Source organism: Brienomyrus brachyistius, chromosome 17 (assembly GCF_023856365.1).
Source record: "Brienomyrus brachyistius isolate T26 chromosome 17, BBRACH_0.4, whole genome shotgun sequence".
NCBI lineage: Eukaryota > Metazoa > Chordata > Actinopteri > Osteoglossiformes > Mormyridae > Brienomyrus > Brienomyrus brachyistius.
In genome coordinates this window covers 3,490,600-3,511,265 of record NC_064549.1, presented here as the reverse complement: position 1 = coordinate 3,511,265, position 20,666 = coordinate 3,490,600, and the positions used below count along the sequence as shown (strand labels likewise).

Below are 20,666 nucleotides of genomic sequence, written 5' to 3'. Positions count from 1 at the left end.
ATGAATGCTTTCATTTTTATTGGCAAGTACTGTAGCCTACTTTGATTTTCGGCATTCATCTAATTTATCATAAGCAGTAAGATTATATCCATATGACCGAAACTAACTTAGCATAAATGTTTGCAGTGTAAATCAACTACAAAATAATACGAAGGTAATTGTTTCGCACAGCACACTAATTCACCAAAACTGCGTAAACACGAAAGTAACGCTTTCTACAGCAAAAGAAAGTACGAATAATTACGTTACTCCACTTTTGTAACAAAATTTCAATTAGCCTTTTCTTTCATGTAGACCTAACTGGAAATTATGTAACAACATACACTACAAATTTCAAAAGTAGCACTTCGAAAAGGTTGTTTTTTTGGTCATCTTTTGCTGAAACAAACGAAGGCTATAAGAACTAGTTTATCGGATATTTAATTATTTAACTGTTCAAGGGTGTATTTGATTGGTCGAGGTCTGTCTCTAGCTGTTTAACCGACCAATGACAGTGAGAGGTTGTTTGTGTTCCCTTCGCCGAAGCTATAAAGCAGCTGTCGGTGTGTAGATGGGGAAAAATTGATGGAAATGATGCGGTGTTAGGCTGCGTTATACAAGAAGCTCGTTTTTCAGTAGAAAACGATTTCAAGCCAAAAGCGAGCTGCATCCGGCTGATTTGGTCGATTCATTGGCGGATTTCAGTGAAGCTCAGGTATGACATGTTCTGCATCGTGATATCCTGGGATGCTAAGAAAAGAATTGCATTGAATGGGCAAACAATCGTCCGGTCTCCTTTTTACGCTGCCGATGTTGTGTCTCAGAACGCTTTGCCCGTTATGTTTATGCAATCCGGCTTCAATAGATTAAATCTGAATGTTTTTGACGGAGCGATAAAAGGTAAATGTGACTGAACCGTGCCAGCATGTACGAACACTGCGGCAGCATCGTTACTGGCGTTCAGTATTGCCCTGAAAAGTTACACACATCATAAACATTGCAGTTATGTCAGCATCCTCATCATGAATATTATTGGATTCTGCTTTGTAATTCAACCCATCTGAATCTTTCAGTTTCACAACCATTCGATGCATTACAAACCGAATTTAAGTGGGATGTTTGTGTTCGGGGTAGGAACTTCATCTCCAGTGCGTAACTAATACAGACGGTCGATAAACAGGAATTTCTGGCTGATGATTCTTTTGTAAAAGATCTAAATTCATTTGCATTTGTTCTTTATTGAATTTCATGTATACCGTGCCAGTCACACATAATTTATTACAAGTTTTATCTAATAATAATTTCAGCAGTATTTTATTGCACTTCATTTTATCTCAGGAAATCGATATCGTGAAAATGTATTTTAATTTTTGTGAAATGTGCTTGTATCGGCGACCTTGGTTACATTAGATGGATTTAAATACGCGCGCGGATAATGATTTGTGTAACATTTTGACCCGAAGCAGGTACACGTAAGTGACATTTCTTCAGATTATATAATTTAGTATGCAGATGTATGGAGAAGAAATGTGGTCATCGATTCACGAAGGGGCACTAGCCTGGTGAGCACATAATTAAACTCGTATCCGCAATACGTGGAATAGATGGATGCTGGTTGTGCTCGAAATGCGCCATACTGACCGGTGCTCTCGCGGGTGCCAAAAACAGCAACGACCAAGAAAATGGCAAATTTAAAACCAGGAAGTGTCATCGCAAATGCGTTTTCGTTTGCGTAGAATTGGAGTGCAGAACAGAAGTGAAATGCAAATGCAAGTGAAATGCTTGACGGTCAGAAGAAGATGCAACGCAGACTGGCGGCTGTGGCAGGTTCTGTGGGGCTGGGGTCCGACCTCAGGACGAGGTGTACTGATGTAGGTCCAGTTCAGACCAGTTTCAGGAGCTGCTCATTTCCTCACCGTAAATAGAGTCGTCCTGGCACATACGGGCGAGAAATTGGCTTCGCAAATGTTTTTAATACATATACACATATCGCTAATCTTATTATTGTCAGAAATATATAAAAATAGGCTACGAGATACATTTTCAAAATGTACATGATGACCTTATTCCAGGACACTGCAGTTTAATTACTGCATGAATTATTGCTGGTCATTGCTGGATTAGACAAAAACGTCATTGGGCCGCTACTCATCCACAATAATGGCAACATGAAACGATGGTTGCAGAGAATCTCGCGCCGCACCGGTTCGAACCGGCTGAAACTCGGCCTCACGTGGCACCTTTCCGCAATATTGTTTCGGAGGAGCAAATGGGAGAGGCGCTATAAAGGCGGAGGGCCAATCAGAGCAGCATAAGGCGGGGCTAGAGGAGACACATGGGCGGTGTTAGTGAATTACAAACAGGTGAAATTTTCATTTGCCGTCGGTGAGGAACAAAGAAAAGATGCGCGTTCCTGTATGTCATTCTTCTGAAACAAGTTTTAACAACAAAACTTAATGTTTTATATTTTATTGCAACACCTTATAACGTAACAGAAAGACCAGGCCTTAATCAATCTAAATAAAAAAAAAACGGAAATGACTTAAAATACAACAGTAAGTAAATTTGACATAACGATCTTAAGTCAGTTCAGACGGACGTTGAAACCACACAGTTGTTGATGATTGTGATTTGTGAAAGAACTGTATCGGTGTTCAGAAGTAAATTCTGACACCACCTTTGTACCATCACTAAGTAAATAATATGAAGACATATAAAGAAAGTGATAATCCACCTTTATGCGTGACTGGCGACAAGAGCACCAACACATGCTGTCAGTCTGCGAGCATCCGGATGGCACACAGATAAATGTGCGGGGTAACCAGTGATAAGACACTCGGTGCACGGACTGTGTCTGTCTAACAGCTGCCAGCCATATTGAAGGAGGGGCTGGCCATTGACTTGTCAGGGACCATCTGCCAGAAGTTGAGTGCCTCACACCTTTTAAATGTGTCCTCTTCCGTTCATAAAGGAACTTGGTGGACCTGTGCATTGACGCTTCATCCCATCAACACCAGCAGTGATCAGCTGACCTCCCCCCCCCCCTGGTCATGGCTCCCTCGCTGACCACAGCCTTTTCACGCCGCTGGTGGATGGCGGTGACCGCAGTGCTGGAGAACCTGCTCTTCTCCGCCGTCCTGCTGGGCTGGAGCTCCCTGCTCATCATGCTGAAGTCTGAAGGCTTCTACTCCTATCTCTGCCAGGAGGCAGGTGAGGATGTGCAGCCTGTCACCCCAGCTAGTGGCTAAGGGGGGGGGGGTCTGGGTGGGTTACCCCACCAGCTGTCAGGAGGTGTGGGGGCAGCTTGTGTGGCCTCTGCCATTGGCCAATTCGCTATGGAGACGGAAAAACAGCTTACGTTGACAAGAAGGACGTGCATGCTCAACGTGGTGGGTGAACATCTCACTGCTCAGAAACTCCAGTGCTAGTATGAGGTGACATTTATAGCTGTATACTAGGAACAGCTTATTCGAATAACTATAGAATAACCTTTGAGCGGTTTAACGTGCTTAGAGAGATGGGTGTGGCGCTTGGTTGTGAGTATCACCATTTTACATAAAACACCAGTGTTCCAGTTTCACTCCTTTACGTGGCTCATCATGTCATACGTGCTGACAGTCTGTACCAGGCGTTTGTCATTTGATTCCTGCCCTGAGAGGTGCCACATTTCGGAAGCAGGTCAAGAACGCATTGTGTGGGTAGACGCCACAAATGGACAGGCTGTGGGGCCTGGCGCCTTTCTCTGACAAAGAGTGACTTTGGGGGGGGGGGCCTAGTGCCAGCAGATGCTTCACCAACTAGCTGGGTGTGTTACACAACCTTAGCATTAAGTAACAGGAGTTGCAGCTGTAAACAACACGAGAATAAGATGATTAGGCAGCTTGAAAAGGTCAGCGATACTTTCTTGCTCTGAGAAGTAAGAGGATCGCAGGCCAGTCTGTGGGAAAGGAAGATCTGGTGGCTTGTATCCTTCCAAAGGTTTCACTTCTACTTCTGGAAGCTCTAGTGGGAAGGAGTAAACAGGCCCGTTTCACCACAAAGGCCAAAGTGAGTGTACTGGCCTGAGAGAGCGAGGGCTGTGATTGTGTGGCACTCAGGCAGAAAGCTCTGATAGCTCTGTGGGCTAAAAACTTCTCAGTTACAGGTAACACGTATTCTCTCTCTGTATCAGTGGAAGCTATTTGTTGTAGCCCTCTGGGGAAATGACGTTGGGAACATGAGAGAAGCCAAACGGATAAAACACGAGCATCCCATCTTCTTTCTTTATGCAGGCTGAATGGACAGCATTATCACACTCTTTCTTTGAGGCATGCCTTCGATTTTTTCCCCCCGACATTGACCTGTGTTCCATTTGAAGAAACGGCTTTTGTGAGCTCATTATCGCCCCTGTGACTCGGGCCGTTCTGGGGTATGTCCGGCTAATGGGACGTGGAGAGTCTCACATGCAGAGCATCATTCGTAGCCCTGGCTGGCTGAGGAGCGTGAGGGCGTCCCTGACGAACACATGGAGAAGCACCGGGCTCCTGTCTCGTGTTGCGAGTGGGGCAGGGCGGCGGGTCTGGGGCACTGCTGCCGGGCGGTGTGGAGAAAGCCGGGCGATGTGGAGAAAGCCGGGCGATGTGGAAAAGCACCGGGCTCCTGTCTCGTGTTGCGAGTGGGGCAGGGAGCCGGGTCTGGGGTACTGCTGCCGGGCGGTGTGGAGAAAGCCGGGTGATGTGGAGAAAGCCGGGCGATGTGGAGAAAGCCGGGCGATGTGGAGAAAGCCGGCGATTCCCCTTCCGCCTGATCTGCGGGATCCGACTGCTGCTGCAGCTTTACAGTCAGCCTGACAGTAATGCCTTTTATTGCATCTCTCCTTGTCATTCTCCCTTTTATTACCTTCCCCTATCAGGCTCCCTCGCCTTTTTTATCTCTTATGTCCATAAATTCCATTCTTCCCTGCCAGCCTCTTTCCATGCTGAGCTTCCGGTTCCTCCTGAGCTGCTTTGTCCGCTGTTTACTGCCGGTGGTGCAACTCGGGAGCTGGAGGAGGGCGGAGTCAGGTGCCTGGCTTTGGCCACCCCACCCCCCAGCGCCACCACCTTCCAAAAACTCACAAGCAGAAACTCTTGACCCCAGGATAGGATATTCATCCGGTGGCTGTGGAGCAGTGTGCCGTGATTTCTGATGCTTGATGTGACAGGTCACTTCAGGGTTGGGATGAGGGGGGTGGGACGTCATGGAGACAATTTTCACACGGCCAGAGTATCAGCATCAGACTTTCTGGAATTTCAGGTTACATCAGGCTGCTAGACGGAGGGGGGGGTTGGGGTTCAGTGATGAGTCAGAGTCTCACATGGACCTTGACTGTTCTCCTCGTCACAGTCTTGGTCTTGCTTTTGCTGCAGCAGCTGAAGTCACGTCTCTCTACACCAACCTCATAGTTTTTATTTTTGTTCCACTTCCTTAAATGGACATGCGGAGAGGAAGAGTGCCATTGGACAGCACGAGCTCAATTCTGTGGCCACTCGCGGGCCGGGCCGGGCCGGGCCGGGCGTTCCACAGGACCCCCCGCCCCCCCGGGAAAGCCACTAATGCAGCCTGCATCTTGGCGTCCAGTCACCCCCGGCGGCCACTTGGGATTCACCAGCATGGTTATTTCATTTGTCTCATAAGCACTTAGTTTTTTGCCCGATGCAAAGTACAGGTGCAGAGCGGCGAGTAACGAGCAGCGAGCTGCGGCGTCTGTGCTGGGAGTCTCCATGGGGTCTTATCTGCGGGTGTCTGTGCTTGGGGTCTCCATGGGGTCTTATCTGCGGCGTCTGTGCTGGGGGTCTCCATGGGGTCTTATCTGCGGGTGTCTGTGCTGGGGGTCTCCATGGGGTCTTATCTGCGGCGTCTGTGCTGGGGGTCTCCATGGGTCTTATCTGCGGGCGTCTGTGCTGGGGGTCTCCATGGGGTCTTATCTGCGGGCGTCTGTGCTGGGGGTCTCCATGGGTCTTATCTGCGGGCGTCTGTGCTGGGGGTCTCCATGGGTCTTATCTGCGGGCGTCTGTGCTGGGGGTCTCCATGGGGTCTTATCTGCGGGCGTCTGTGCTGGGGGTCTCCATGGGTCTTATCTGCGGGCGTCTGTGCTGGGGGTCTCCATGGGTCTTATCTGCGGGCATCTGTGCTGGGGGTCTCCATGGGGTCTTATCTGCGGGCGTCTGTGCTGGGGGTCTCCATGGGTCTTATCTGCGGGCGTCTGTGCTGGGGGTCTCCATGGGTCTTATCTGCGGGCGTCTGTGCTGGGGGTCTCCATGGGTCTTATCTGCGGGCGTCTGTGCTGGGGGTCTCCATGGGTGTTATCTGCGGGCGTCTGTGCTGGGGGTCTCCATGGGTCTTATCTGCACTTTTAAACATCGACCTCACAGGGAGGTTCGCATTAATGGCTGCTTATCCCTCAGCTTCTTGCCGCAGTTCTGTCATTTGACAGCTCAGAAATGATGACCTCATCAATGCAGTGGCGTGGGGACAGAGGCTGCCTCCACGAACATTCTTATAACCGGAATATTAATAATGAGTCATAGCTGAGGAATCCTCTCCCTTTCCCTCTGGCTCCCTGTTTACCCCTTTGACCCCATATCTGTCGTGGGGGGGGGGGCGGAGTGTCCTTTCTGCGTGTTCTCAGCGGCGACGGTCGCAGGAATCGGCACTGCAGGCGGGCCCGCATTCTGGCGCTGCCCCTTCGCAGCCTCAGCCATGGTGCAGATGCCATTACTGATTAACAAATTTCACACACACCCCCCCCCTCCGCTGCAAATAAAGGGTGACTGTTTCAGTGTGACGTCAGCGTATAAAAATAATGAAAATGCACTGCCAGTGAAATAGTAGAGTTGACTGCCACTGTCGTCTCCCACAGCCTCGGAAAGCAGGAGCTCATTCTGCAGCAGATTTACTGGGTAAAAACCTGAAAGCTTGGGAAGTGCTTGTGAATAAACAGTTCAGCATAAATACCGGGGTGATGGGTATTTAACCAGTAACCAGTAAGTCACTGGTTATTAATGTCGCCTTGGAACTTCATTGGGTCAGCGCAGTGCGTGTATCGCCCAGGACAGTACACAGCTAATTCTGCCACTTGTTTATCTGTCTCAGGCTGTTTATATGACCTTTAACTGTCTCCCAGATTGAACTCAGCTGCTGTGCCTCTCCGGGCAGCGGAAGTTACAGGAAGTATGTTTCTGGGAATACCAGGAGATGGCTTTTCAGTGTGCTTCCTCACAGCGGTCTTCACGGCTAAATCCTCTCTGTGTTTGTTTGGAGATCGTCATGGGGGAGAAAACAAAATGGAGGTGCTGAGTGCTCGTCAGACGTGTAGCCTGAGAGGCGGCCGCTGCCCTCTACACTGAAGCAGACCTTTTTTTTCCTGTGTGTTGCCTGCTCTGTGAGTTGAGGACCCTGGGTCCTGGTGTGGAGCTGCACGCTGCATATTAGTCATTTATACCTCTGTAATTAGCCTGCGTGCTAAAGCTCGCCTGAGTAGGTTCTGGTACATTTTTAGCAGAGCTCTAACGATGTCGACCCCTCCTCCGCCTGGCCAGGAAACGCCTCAGGGCTGAACCAGTCGCTGGACGAGGTGCCTCAGCGCATGAACGGCTGGCTCATCTGCAAGGAGCAGGACGAGATGCTGAACCTTGCCTTCACCATTGGCTCCTTCCTGCTCAGCGCCATCACCCTGCCGCTCGGCATCGTCATGGACAAGTACGGCCCACGCAAGCTGCGGCTGCTTGGCAGGTGAGGGGCGTGGCGGGCCGGCCTTTGCAGTGGGAGGGGCGTGGCGGGCCGGCTTTTGCAGTGGGAGGGGCGTGGCGGGCCGGCCTTTGCAGTGGGAGGTGCGTGGCGGGCCGGCCTTTGCAGTGGGAGGGGCGTGGCGGGCCGGCCTTTGCAGTGGGAGGGGCGTGGCGGGCCGGTCTTTGCAGTGGGAGGGGCATGGCGGGCCGGTCTTTGCAGTGGGAGGGGCATGGCGGGCCGGTCTTTGCAGTGGGAGGGGCATGGCGGGCCGGTCTTTGCAGTGGGAGGGGCATGGCCGCAAAGCTGTCAGGCGTGACTGACCCCTGCACTGCTCTCTGTTGCAGTGCTAGCTTCGCCAGCTCCTGTATCCTGATTGCCTACGGTTCCAGCAATCCACAAAGTACGTATGGCCCCCATGTGGGCTGCCCCCGCCTCGGCTGGCAGAGCACGTGCCCACCCCCTCTCTCTGCCTCACCATCTCTGTCCTTCCTCTTTCAGGCCTATCTGTGCTGATCTTTATCGCCCTGGCGCTCAACGGTTTTGGTGGCATGTGCATGACCTTCACATCCCTCACGGTGAGTTCTGACCCCCCCACCCGCATCCTTGTCCACCCCGGGGGGGGGGGGGGGCAGATATGACTTAGACCCTGCCCACTGATGTTTTTGCCGATATTCACAGCGATATGGTCTCCCACGCCTGCTGCGCGCCGTTCACTGAAGGACCCCCCCAACCCCCCCACACACAGACTGCACACAGCCAGGAAGCTATGCAGACATTCTGGGATGACAAGCAGCAAAGTCCACTTCAGGCCTTTGGAATTACAGCTCTGTGTTGTTTTGCAAACATTCATTATTCCATGTCAGGCCAGCAGGGGATTAAAGCACACGTGGGGGGGGGGTGTTCTCAGAGAAGCCTAGTAAGGAACGCTGTCCCTCCTTCTAAATTCCCTTAGCAGGGCATTAAACACTGGAATAATTAAAAAGCAACAATGCAGTATCTTAATGGGCAGGACAGCTGGCTCACAACTTTGAATTCTCCCTTTAGTTATTGTCTGTGTAGTGTGTGCGTGTGTGTGTGTGTGTGTGTGTGTGTGTGTGTGTGTGTGTGTGTGTGTGTGTGTGTGTGTGTGTGTGTGTGTTCCTGTTCTCCTGGCACTGCTCTGCACGCTTTGTCCTGGGGCCTGGTCAGCCTCCTTCTCTGTGCAGTTTGCCAGCAGCCTTGGTGCTGCATGTGCATGTAAGCGTGTCAGCAATAGGCGGCTGCATGCTTGCCACCAGCATGCTATGGGCCTACCTGCAGCTGCTCTGGTCCCGTACCCCCCCCCCCACTGCCTCCCGGACGGACCTCAATTGAGTGGAAAAAGCAGCCGTGGCTCACTCGGTCCTTTAAGGGGGGGTGATTAATTATTGGTGCCATTAGTAGCATGGTGCCTGCAGGTGAATGTGAAGTGATCTGCTTTAAGGGAGTGTAAAAAATATATTTATAAATATTTCCATAATAAAATGCTGTTAAATAAGTATGTTGAGTTTGGAGCAGAATGAGTCAGTTGTCAGGAGATGAACTCTCAGCTCAGACATGAAAGCGTGGTTGTCATGGGTAGAAGTACTGTGAAGAATGTTCTGGTGGCTGTTTATGTAGGTCATTACATAGAGACTGGAGGAGTGGGCAGGGGTGGCGATGGTACTAGGTCTCAGGTAGCAGTGCCAGTTTCTGACTTGGATCCAGGGTCGGGGAACTGCAGCTCTGCTGTTTGTGTCCGCAGTGCTGACTTGACGTAGAATCTGCAGCTGTGCAGGGCGGAATTGCGGCTCTGTAGGTCGGTATTGCAGCTGTGCAGGGCGGAATTGTAGCTGTGCAGGGCGGTATTGCAGCTGTATAGGGCTGTATTGCGGCTCTGTAGGTCGGTATTGCAGCTGTGTAGGGCGGTATTGCAGCTGTGCAGGGCGGAATTGCAGGTGTGCAGGGCGGAATTGCAGCTGTGTAGGGCTGTATTGCGGCTCTGTAGGTCGGTATTGCAGCTGTGCAGGGCGGAAATGCAGCTGTGTAGGGCTGTGTTGCACTTCTAAGCTTCAGCTAAGAACATGATAACAGTAACAGCACTAAGAGGTACAACAGTGAGCTGTAATGTGCAAACTCTGCGTCTGGCATATGTCTGGTTAAAAAAAGAAGCTTAAGACATGAGCAGTCGGCAGGCTCAGTGCGTTCTGTTCCTGTGGGGACTCCGCACTGGCCTGATGTCACCCCAACAGCCTGAAAGCAGGTGAAAGTTGATAAACAAAGTTGTTCTGGCACTTTTTGTTTCTTGAATGAGGAGGCGGGGGATGTCCCCGTGTTTCCCAGAGATGTGTCCTCCTCCGTCCCCATAGTACAGCACGGTTAACAGAGGAGCCGCTCAGCTCAGGGTCCGGAATCGGAGGGAACATGTTGATCCGGTCACTAGCCCGTTTCCGTCGGTGACGGCCAGGAGCTGCGTGTCTCCATATGACGGGGAGGGAAGAGCGAGCTCTCGGTGCTGACATCCGATGTCGAGTGAGGGTCTGAGCCCAGGAGGGGTGTACCTGGGCGCGGGTCTCCTCGGGCCACCGCTGAGGTCATTACCTCTCAGCTGTCTGTGCCGCTGGGCTCTGCGCAGTCAGGATCTCGCCGGTTTGGGCTGGTTTTCATCAGCTGCCATGACGAGTCACACGCCCCCCCCCCCCATCCCCAGCCCCCTCCTTTGCCTCTTTCACTTCTCCATGCTGTGATCCGCTTCCCTTTCCTCTGTATTTCATTTTCTACCCCCAGCCTGTCTGGATCTGCCTTATTCCTATCTTCCATTCTTTTGTGCTCCAGCAGAGATGTTGATCCCAGACTGATAACACGATATGAAATGGGTGTGTGTTTGTGACTGTGTGTGTGTGTGTGTGTGTGTGTGTGTGTGTGTGTGTGTGTGTGTGTGTGTGCATATGCATGTTACTCCAGCATGAAGGTCAGAGAACATCCTGAACCCCCCCCCCCACTTCGTGACGCTGATGGCTGAGCTGCCTGGTATAACTATGTCTCCCCCCTTGAGTGGTCTGGTGTGACTGTGCGCCCCCCCTGGACTGGCCTGGGCTCTCCTGCCGACCCTCGGGGGGGGGGCACAGACGCTGCCCGTGACTCTGCTCTCCTTCCCCCTCAATGGAAAGGCTGTTTCCTTAAGTGTCCATTTGCACACCTGCAGCTTCAGAGAGCAGCCATTCTGTTGATCTAAGCCCCCCCCCCCCCAATGCTTGTCTTGTACCGGCGTTCTCTCCTGCGATGGGGAGTTTCCCCATCGCCTGTTGTGTAACCTGCGTATTTCAGGCTTTTTTCCCTCTTACTCAGACATTCCTGTATGTGGTAAACAGGGTCGTAAGTAACCTCCCCCGTGTTTTGAATCCTCTGCAGATGTTTACTGTGGGGGTGGCATACAGCCGTTTGTGTTTAAAGGGATTGCGATGGCCTGTACTGGTGCCAGTTCGGGGGGGTTGTTGGCTAGGTGAGCCTGGGGGCCAGGTCGTCACGTGGTCACAGACGTGCTTGTGTGGAGCGGACTGGGTCAGCCTGGATCGTGCTGCCCCCAGTGTATTTTTAGAGGGTTGTGATTATGAGCCACACGTGTGTCCTCTGAAACCAGAGACAGTTCACAAATGCATCGGACACACGCTTCGCAATGCGACACCCTACAGAGTAACTGTACACCGTAAATATGTCTGTGACATAACCGATTAAGCAGATGTCTGAGAATGAGAAAGTGGGACCAGAAGAACCTGCAGGACCTTCAGCTGGGAGTGGAGATCGCTGATCTGTGAAAGGCAGCAGTGACCCCATGACCCACGTGACCCACGTGACCCACTGCTCGTGTGACTGAAGGACGAGGGCGACCAATCATTAGCTCCCACCTGGGGACAAGAAGTTCCATTTCTCCACCATTTCTGTGGCATTCAGTCACGGCTGATGAGGCCACGCAGTTAGTGGTCAGTTTTTACTGCTTTTCAAGACCCAAGGGGTCTGCATGCGTCGCTCGCTGTTTTTTATACACACATGATGTGAGGAAAACAGAAACGCTGCCAAGTGTGAAAAAACCTCATCCCTCGGTTTCCTGGTGATTAATCTTCGTAACGACTCAACTAGCAGCGATGATTCATGGTGACGGCCGTGGCGATCCTCGTGGCTCCATTTCCAGTTCTGCTTCCTGTTTGTCAAACCGAGTCTTTTGGCTCCCAGACGTCTACATAATTACAACATCAGTGTAGTGGTGTTTACAGATTCCTTCTCGTAATTGGTCTCGTTTCACCTTGGTATAAAAAGAGCCTGCGATTGTAGTAGCAGCTGTCATGTTGGGTGTTTTCATGTTCTGCTTGACCTTGGCGTGAGCGTCAGCAGGGTACGGCTCCTGGGGAGCAAGCTTATGTCTGTCATGAGCGAGGCGAAGGAGCTGGAGGGGTGAGGGAACCGGCCGGGCGAGGGAGCTGGAGGGGCGAGGGAGCCGGAGGAGCGAGGGAGAAGGCGGGGCGAGGGAGAAGGCGGGGCGAGGGAGCCGGCGGGGCGAGGGAGCCGGAGGGGCGAGGGAGCCGGCGGGATGAGGGAGCCGGAGGGGCGAGGGAGCCGGCGGGATGAGGGAGCCGGAGGGGCGAGGGAGAAGGCGGGGCGAGGGAGCCGGCGGGGCGAGGGAGCCGGCGGGATGAGGGAGCTGGAGGGGCGAGGGAGCCGGAGGGGCGAGGGAGCCGGCGGGATGAGGGAGCCGGAGGGGCGAGGGAGCCGGCGGGATGAGGGAGCCGGCGGGGTGAGTGAGCCGGCGGGGCGAGGGAGCCGGAGGGGCGAGGGAGCCGGCGGGGCGAGGGAGCCGGAGGGGCGAGGGAGCCGGCGGGATGAGGGAGCCGGCGGGGTGAGTGAGCCGGCGGGGCGAGGGAGCCGGCGGGATGAGGGAGCTGGAGGGGCGAGGGAGCCGGAGGGGCGAGGGAGCCGGCGGGATGAGGGAGCCGGAGGGGCGAGGGAGCCGGCGGGGCGAGGGAGCCGGAGGGGCGAGGGAACCGGCGGGTATAAGCATGCTGACAGTTTTGCTGCTTTTCCGCTAGGGCAGCCCGCATGCAGACACACAGAGCACTATCCCATGCTAGGCGTCACTTCCACTTGCAGCCTGCTGTCTGTCTCGGAGGCTCATTCTTTCCTTACTCTGATATGCCGATTCAGCAGAGTTCTCACAGCCGTCCCATGCTGATTGCGTTTCCTGTTTCACGTCGCTCTTCCTCCGGTTACCCTTCCTCCGTCTGTTTACCGCTTTCATTTTGCAGCACCAGCTGCCTTACCTGCCCTTCCCTCTGGCTCTGGCCTTTGTCTGTGTACAAGCCCCTTTGCCTTTTGCGGTCTGTGAGGCCCCTGCCTTAGCCGTTCATTGCTGTTGTGTATCCACCCCCCCACATGCCCAAAGATGCTGTGACACCAACTGATTTCCATGTCATTCCTTAGCTCTTCTGCAGGGAATTTGTGTTTCTCCATCTTCTGCCGTCAGCTTTCTGTTTATGTATTTATACTCTTTCCTTTTCTGTTTCTTTTTTCTTCTCTATATTCACTCTGTCTCTCGTGTTTGTACTGAAGCTGCCCCCCCATTTCCCCCGATTACTGCGGTGGGCTGACATTGTGGCGCTGGCTGTATTCTCACGCTTTTGGCCTCCCTGCCTCCCTCTGCAGCTGCCCAACATGTTTGGAGACCTTCGCTCCACTTTCATCGCCCTGATGATCGGCTCCTATGCCTCCTCAGCAGTCACCTTCCCAGGAATCAAGGTACTGAACTTGCGTCTTCTCCGCTGGCCCCCCCTCCGCTCGTCAGACTCTCGTCGAGTTTGCAGGCCGTCATGTGTCCCACACGTTTTAGGTCCTCCAATCAGCTGCTGTCGGCTTGGATTCTGAGGCACTGTCTGTTAATAGTGAACCCTGTGGATGAGCTCCTCACCGACATGCCTGCCTGGTCTCCCTCAGGTGATCTATGACCTAGGAGTGACCTTCATCACCATCCTGCTGGTATGGGCGGGCTGTGCTGGCCTCGTCTTCATTAACTGCTTCTTCAACTGGCCTCTGGAGCCCTTCCCTGGACCTGAGGACATGGACTACAGGTGAGAAAAGCATAGTTGTCACATGCATGGAAACGTGCTGGCACATGAATAGAAACACGCTGTCACATGCATGGAAACACGCTGTCACACGCATGGAAACACCGTCACCTGGCTTATCTTCACCCCCTGCCTGTCCTCTGTCTCACCTCCCTCCCTTTTACTTCTTTCATTCTGAAATCCCCTCACCATTCCCACAGTGTGAAGATCAAGTTCAGCTGGCTGGGTTTCGACCACAAGATCACTGGAAAGCAGTTCTACCGGCAGGTGACCACTGTGGGCCGTCGTCTCAGCGTCGGCAACTCCATGAAGCAGAGTCCCAAAGAGCTGGCGGCGCAGGACGGCAACAAGCTGTGTCTGTCCACGGTGGACCTGGAGGTCAAGTGCCAGCCAGAGGAGGAATGTAAGTCCGCAGCCATTCCTGTGCCACCCTGCACTGACAGCAGCAGTACCAGGCCTGTGCCAACCTGAGGAAACAGCTGTGTAGGGAGGATTACATAAAAATCTGACTGCCGCTTCTCCCCTCGCCGCTCTTAATAGTACATTCCACTCTTCCGATGCCCTTCGACCCAGTTCAGGGCTCTCAGACACCCAGCAGGTTGTCGCGTCACCAAGCAGACTGTACAATTGAATCCGACAGCCTCTCAGGAAGGGTCCGAGCATCGTGGTTCTCAGGCATCGGGGTGCCAGTCAAGATCCGAGAGCCAGTTAGCCAGGCCTGACTGACGAGACCTTTTGGGGGGGGCCGTGTCTGGATCGTGTTCCCATGACCTGCTAGAGTTTTCCTCTGCACCGTCCTTTGATGTTTACCCCGTCCTCAGAAGCATCTTGGAGTGGGACAAAGATTTGGAGTGCTGGCAAGGGGGGGCTGTGCTCCTTAATGAGCTGGGCTACCGTGCGTGTGTATCTCTCAGGCAGGAGCGTGCTTAGCATCTGTAGGCAAACTGGACACTTTGGTGAAGTGACTGGATTTGAGTGCTGTACTCAAAGACAAATGGGAAGCTGACAGTGGGATTTATATCAGCCACGTTCTGGTCATGAGTTGAGTATTTTGCCCACATTGCCCCCTGCTGGTCTCTGGTGTGCCTGCACCCTATTGATTCAGCTTGTCCGTCTCCCAACTCTGTCTCCTCCAGCTCAGTCCTTCTTGCGCAGCATCTTCAGTCCCATCTTCATGCTCAGCCTGATCACCATGTGTGTCACGCAGCTGCGGCTCATCTTTTACATGGGCGCCATGAACAGCATCCTGGAGTCGCTGACGGAGGGCAACCTCAGCACAGGTGGGTGGGGGGGGGGTGGTGGCAAGAGCATGATGTGTGTCTCCTGAACCTGGGCCTCTGTGTGTCACATGACTGTGTGTCACATGGCTGTGTGTAATTTCTCTGTAAAATCTGGAGCTTTTTGGAATCACACTTCAGCTTCAGTGCAAAGCTCTTTTAGCATAGCAGAGTAAATTAGGTAACCCAAAGAGCAAAGAAATATTACTGCTGTGTAAGGAGTATTTCACGATGAGAATGAGGCTTACTGGCCAGGTACGATCACACGCGGCTTGGCGTGCTGCTTGCTGTCAGTGCAGATAACAGTGCAGTGCAGTGCAGGCTGCACCTCAGAATCCGCATGTGTGCAGGAGGCTCAGCGCGGCTGCAGCCTGCAGCGATGTCTTCTCTCTCTCACCACACTTGCTCTCTCTCCCTTCTCTCTCACTCCGGCTTCTCACCTCTTTTTAGGAGAGAGGATGGATATTGGTAAGGACATTGCTTAGATTACTGCCACTTCCTGGACCCTCATTTAACCCCCCCATTACAGCCTCCACCAGCATTACCACTCTGTCTACCGCTGACCATTTCTGTCCTGTACTCCTCCTCCACTCTAGTGCATGCACCTGCTGACTGCTGGCTCTCTGTTGCCCCCTGGTGATATTTTGGGGAACTGCAACCTTAAGTTTGCAGGTTCCGAAAAATAATCTGTAGTTGATGGAGGTTCGGGTAGGTGGATGAGAGTCCCTGGGAGCATGGCCCCCGCCTTCGAGGCTCAGCCCCCTCACTGACATGGATGCCTGTGAGCTGAGTGACGGCCCTCTCTGTCTCTCCCTGTCTCCCAGTGAGCCTCTATTCCTCCATCTTCGGCGTCTTGCAGCTCCTCTGTCTGCTAACAGCCCCCGTCATCGGCTATGTCATGGACTGGAAGCTGAAAGAGTGTGAGGACCACGCGCAGTCCAGCCAGTGAGTGTGTGCCACGGGCCGCTACGTTCCTGCCGTGTCCCTGCCGTGTCCCTGCCGTGTCCCTGCCGGCCCTGTCACACGTGCCTGTAGCTGACCCCTCTGTGTGTGACCCTCCCCCCACCCAGGGAACCAGGAAGTCCCCCGCGCCGTGACCGACAGATCCAGAAGATCACCAACGCCACACGTGCGTTTATCTTCACCAACTTGCTGCTTGTGGGTTTTGGGGTCACCTGCCTGATCCCCAACCTGCCCCTGCAGGTGAGCGCTGTACCAACCAGCCCCCCCCATACACGCTTTGCCGACCCCCCCCCCCCCCCCCGGCGCTCTGCTTCCCGGTTGTACAAACAGATACCTGCTGCAGCATTAATGGCTGGCAAAGTGCACTACTGCGTGTCGTAATCGTGCTTCTGAACCACGAAGGTGTACCGCTGCCCTCTAGCTGCCATATCTGTGCTCTGCAATATATTTTTCTGGACGGTCAAAATGGAATTATTACGGGGCCTGGTCTGGAGCAGATGAAACTAAGGGCTGCAGATTGATTGGTTGTTTTTCTGTGTTTCTCTTCCAGATTGTGTCGTTTGTCCTGCACACCGTTGTTAGAGGATTCATCCACTCGGCCGTCGGGGGACTGTACGCTGCAGTGTACGCAGTGCTGTGCCGTGACTCTTAGCAGTGACGCTCTGAGTGATGCACTTGTTCCCTCCAGTTGTGTCAGTGTGCTCATGGTTCTGCTTTGGCCACACACAGGTACCCCTCCTCCCAGTTTGGCAGCCTGACTGGGATGCAGTCTCTGATCAGCGCCCTCTTTGCCCTTCTCCAGCAGCCACTCTTCATGGCCATGATGGGCCCCCTTGAGGGGGACCCTCTCTGGGTTAGTAACACACACCTGCAGCCGGACCTTTGCTCCATGTGGCCTTTTTAGGGAGACGTGGTGAACTGTGGTCAAAGCCTGATCCCGCCCCTCCCTATGATCCCGCCCCTCCCTATGATCCCGCCCCTCCCTATGATCCCGCCCTCCCTATGATCCCGCCCCTCCCTATGATCCCGCCCCTCCCTATGATCCCGCCCCTCCCTATGATCTCGCCCCTCCCTATGATCCCGCCCCCTGCCCCTCCTCTGACCCTGCCCCCTCCCCTGCTCCCCCTTCCTCCTGACAGGTGAACGTGGGCCTGCTGGGACTGAGCATCATGGGGTTCTGCCTGCCCCTCTACCTGCTGTGCTTCCGGCGCCAGCTGGTCCGCAAGAAGCGGGAGCGCGAGGAAGACGCCAAAATATACAGCAAGGTCGCCGCTGACGGCAGCAAGCAGGAGGCCTTCGTCTAGGCGGCGCCGAGGAGGGGGAGCCAGTCCTACCTGGACCTGGGACCTCCCCCGGCCTGCCCTCTCCCCCGGCCTGCCCTCTCCCAGGCTTTGCCACACATGCACACAGGCCGTCCCACCTCTCACACACTCGCTCATGGACCCCCAGGCCCCTGCCCATAGATGGACTCTCACTGTGAAGGCGACACCTAGAAGATCGCAGATGTTGGTGGCCGTCTGGCCTGCCAGCTAGCAGACATGGCGAAGAGTGAAACTGACAGAGGAGAAGCACAGCGGCTGCGTAGAGACCCCCCCCACCCCATCCTCCACTCGGCCTCTTTCTGTTTTTTACGTTTTATGCTTTTTCATGTTGAGCAGAAGGAGCTTCATTCCTGCAAAGTGTCACCTGAGCCTTGGGAAAAAGGCCCAGAAATGTGAGCAGTTCTCCTTTGGAGAAGGATGCCAGAGCGTTGTCTCCTTCTAAGGTTTTGTTAGTGTTCCACAGCCATGCAGATGATTGAGGGCCCACACTACAGCTCACAGGGTCCTCAAAGCAGAAGAGTTTATTGAAAATATCTTTTTACTCATAGGATCTGCTCTGGATTAATTATTTTGTTTAATTGTTTTATTGCATAGAGGTTTCAAAATTTTGAAGATTTTTTTTTTTTCTCAAACTTGAGTAGACAGTGGAAGAAGTTGCACAGTAGGGTTTTGTTGCTCCAAATGGTGCTATATGAGTAACATGTTGACTGCTAGGAGTGGGGGGTCTTGACGCTGCGCTGGTCAGGGTGGGGGGTGTCGATGCTGCACTGGTCAGAGGGGTGCTGGTGCCTTTTGGGTGGCTGCTTTTCAGTGACAATTTCTTTGACACTCCCTGCCAAAAAGCCAAGGTTGTGGTCTTTCAGGAGGTCTGCCATCTCACTGGATGGGAGGCAAGACGGCCCTGAATCTCCCTCCCCAGTCTCAGCTTACCTTAAAGCTGCCAGCCCGGCACTCTGCTCTGGAGAATCTATCGGAGTGTCTCCACTCCTGTGACCAGAGGGCTTGACAGAAGCTGTCTCTCCCTGTCTTTGGGATGGGGCCCTTAAAGCCTTTATCTGGCACTCAAGCTTAGCACTAACCCTACTACACCCTAACTTTGGCTTTTGTTAAGGGTGGTTAGGGGGGTGAGTCTCGCTCCACACGACCCGGTCAGGTTTAGGAGGTCACGGGGATGGGAGCGGAAGAGGAGCCCCCCCCCACTAGCAATAACGCTACAGTCCCTGGGCAGCAAACACAGCGAACGGGGACAGATGGCGGCCTAGCGGCTCCTGCTTATCTCACTCATATCAAGCTTTTTACGGATTAAAGTAGCACAGAGCCGGGCCGAGACGTGACGCAGGTCACCATTTTCCACGTGTGACTTGTGCACACTCTCCAGACGGACAGCAGGGTGTTGGTGCGCGCGCAGCCTGCGTTAGGAGATGGGCTTCAGGAACCTATCCTGCAGCTCAGTGTGCAGCTGAGCTCTGACCATGCGAGGTAATGATGCCCCCAGCCGGTTCATCCAGCCACAACACAGGTCACCCTCCTGCCTGGCTGTCGCAAGCACAGGCGTGGCGTGGAATTGATCTTCCTGCGCGTTGCCATAGTGTGTTGGTGTTTGTAGAAGCAGTTGTGCCAATAAAGTGGGCTCTGCCACTCGGCCGGACACAAACACCACACGGTCTTGCACGCTAGTAACAGAGATTCGATCTTGTGTCCTCTCTACTTTTGTCACACTTACCATTGAGTATAGAAGTGGACTGCCATTTGTCACAAAAGAAGTCATTCTGAATTTGGTGCTGTCACTGGAAAGAACTGATCTTTCACTCCACTTTAGCAACACATTTTGTGACGTATAGTTCCGTAGTTCGAACGTGTTTTTATTTTTATAGATATATAATGTGCTTTCACAGTATGTATGTACTGTGGCATCGGTTATAAGGAAACGGCAGGTTGTCAAAATCCTGCATTTTAAAAGATGTGTGTAGGTACTTCCCTCTGAGCTGAGGAGTGTGTGCACTTGAGGTCCCACAAGAAAAATATACAGACAGGGAAGTATAATGTAAATGAAGAGGGTGACTTTTGAAAATATTTGTACCTGTCCCTATGAACTGTGTCCTTTATTCATGAACATGGACAAAAGAACATTTTATTTCTGAATGTGACTGAATACAGGATAGAGGGAAACATGCAGAGAGGAAGCAGCCCGATCTGCGGGTCTGTTGCCATGCCCAGTTTGGAGTGATACGTGTCTGAGTGTCAGACGTTTTCACACAGGTAGACTGGTCTCACTGCACTGGGTGTCAGTGCCCGTTTCAGCCCCACGGGAGCAGTGACTGTCAGTGCTGGTTGCTTCGTACCAGGAACAGTGTCAGAACCTGAACGTATAGCAGAATGTTTTAAACAGATCTTAAAAAGAAATATCTATTTTAAAAATGTTTGCATGGGTGCGCATGTGACTGGCTATGATATGAAAAGCTAACAGATGAGTATGACTCTGCCTGAACTGCACAAGAGCCGAGGTCCGATTTCCCGTCCTCGTCTCTGAATGTCGTCCTTTATGCAATTAGACTCGCTGCTGTGCTTCGCTTTCTCTGTCCAGCGGGGACTCAGTCCTTCATGCTGCCTTTACATCAACGGGTCCTCTGAAGCACATTTCTGTACACATGCACAGTGCAGAGAGACCAGTCAGGCCTGATACGTATCACATTTGTGAGAAAGCGTGCCTGGATCTTACAGGTAAGGTCTGTCATAGTTGCAGTACTGTATTCCTGCGTAAGGGATGTCGGATTACGATATTCATTCCCTCAGATCGGGAGATTTGGCACTTTTCTACACCACACCTTAATGTCTCTGGTCGAGTGTCGTCACTGTATTGTTTTAAGTGTAACCTTTCACCAAAGTTCTGTTTTGAATTGGTGTCCGAATTCCTTTTGTGTGATAAAAGACTGAGTTTGATTGGGACCGTTGATGCTGACCGAGTGGATGTTCGGACTCCCTGATATCTTTCCCGTAACTCTACTTATTCATAAGGTTTTTATTTTTTAGTCTTTTCTGTGTGTCAGTATCTTTTATCCACGTATGTTGTGTTTTAATTACTTGTCTCAACGTTGCAATATAGCCACTGTTGTTTTTGTTTAAAAAGGAATTATATGAAAAAATAAATATAAGGTGAAAATAATTTGCTAAAATGTTGAATGTCAGTGTTAATTATTTTACTAATACACTTTTAAATTGTTCACAAGTAACAGCACCAAACCCCTCCATGGGATTAAACACTCTTG

At 52.6% G+C, this 20,666-nt stretch overlaps 1 protein-coding gene and 1 long non-coding RNA gene across 4 annotated transcripts; both read left to right on the top strand.

Annotated features, from left to right (window-relative positions):
* Positions 1-535: 535 nt before the first annotated feature.
* On the top strand, positions 536-20,573 carry LOC125712264 (large neutral amino acids transporter small subunit 4-like). Of its 3 annotated transcripts, none has more exons than XM_048982141.1 (14): positions 536-694; positions 2,951-3,189; positions 7,539-7,731; positions 8,073-8,128; positions 8,227-8,303; positions 13,420-13,512; positions 13,708-13,841; positions 14,039-14,241; positions 14,975-15,118; positions 15,940-16,060; positions 16,186-16,318; positions 16,629-16,702; positions 16,808-16,931; positions 17,218-20,573. In XM_048982141.1, the coding sequence occupies exons 2-14, from the start codon at positions 3,030-3,032 to the stop codon at positions 17,380-17,382; spliced, it is 1,677 nt and encodes a 558-aa protein (XP_048838098.1). In that variant the 5' UTR covers positions 536-694; positions 2,951-3,029; the 3' UTR covers positions 17,383-20,573. The 3 variants fall into 3 exon arrangements, with proteins under 3 accessions (XP_048838098.1, XP_048838100.1, XP_048838099.1); XM_048982143.1 differs by lacking the exons at positions 536-694; positions 2,951-3,189 and adding exons at positions 5,862-6,899; positions 7,124-7,289; XM_048982142.1 differs by lacking the exons at positions 536-694; positions 2,951-3,189 and adding an exon at positions 5,862-7,289.
* On the top strand, positions 8,312-9,759 carry LOC125712333 (uncharacterized). The gene is made up of 3 exons (XR_007383267.1): positions 8,312-9,544; positions 9,650-9,683; positions 9,747-9,759. It is a non-coding gene; the product is annotated as an uncharacterized LOC125712333 (long non-coding RNA).
* Positions 20,574-20,666: the final 93 nt, after the last annotated feature.

Bases quoted from the DNA above. Each gene is read 5' to 3' on its own strand.
- LOC125712264 (XM_048982141.1), top strand. From the start codon at position 3,030: ATGGCTCCCTCGCTGACCACAGCCTTTTCACGCCGCTGGTGGATGGCG. The intron at 8,129-8,226 runs GTACGTATGGCC...TTCCTCTTTCAG, and splicing joins CGGTTCCAGCAATCCACAAA to GCCTATCTGTGCTGATCTTT. The intron at 16,061-16,185 runs GTGAGTGTGTGC...CCCCCCACCCAG, and splicing joins GACCACGCGCAGTCCAGCCA to GGAACCAGGAAGTCCCCCGC.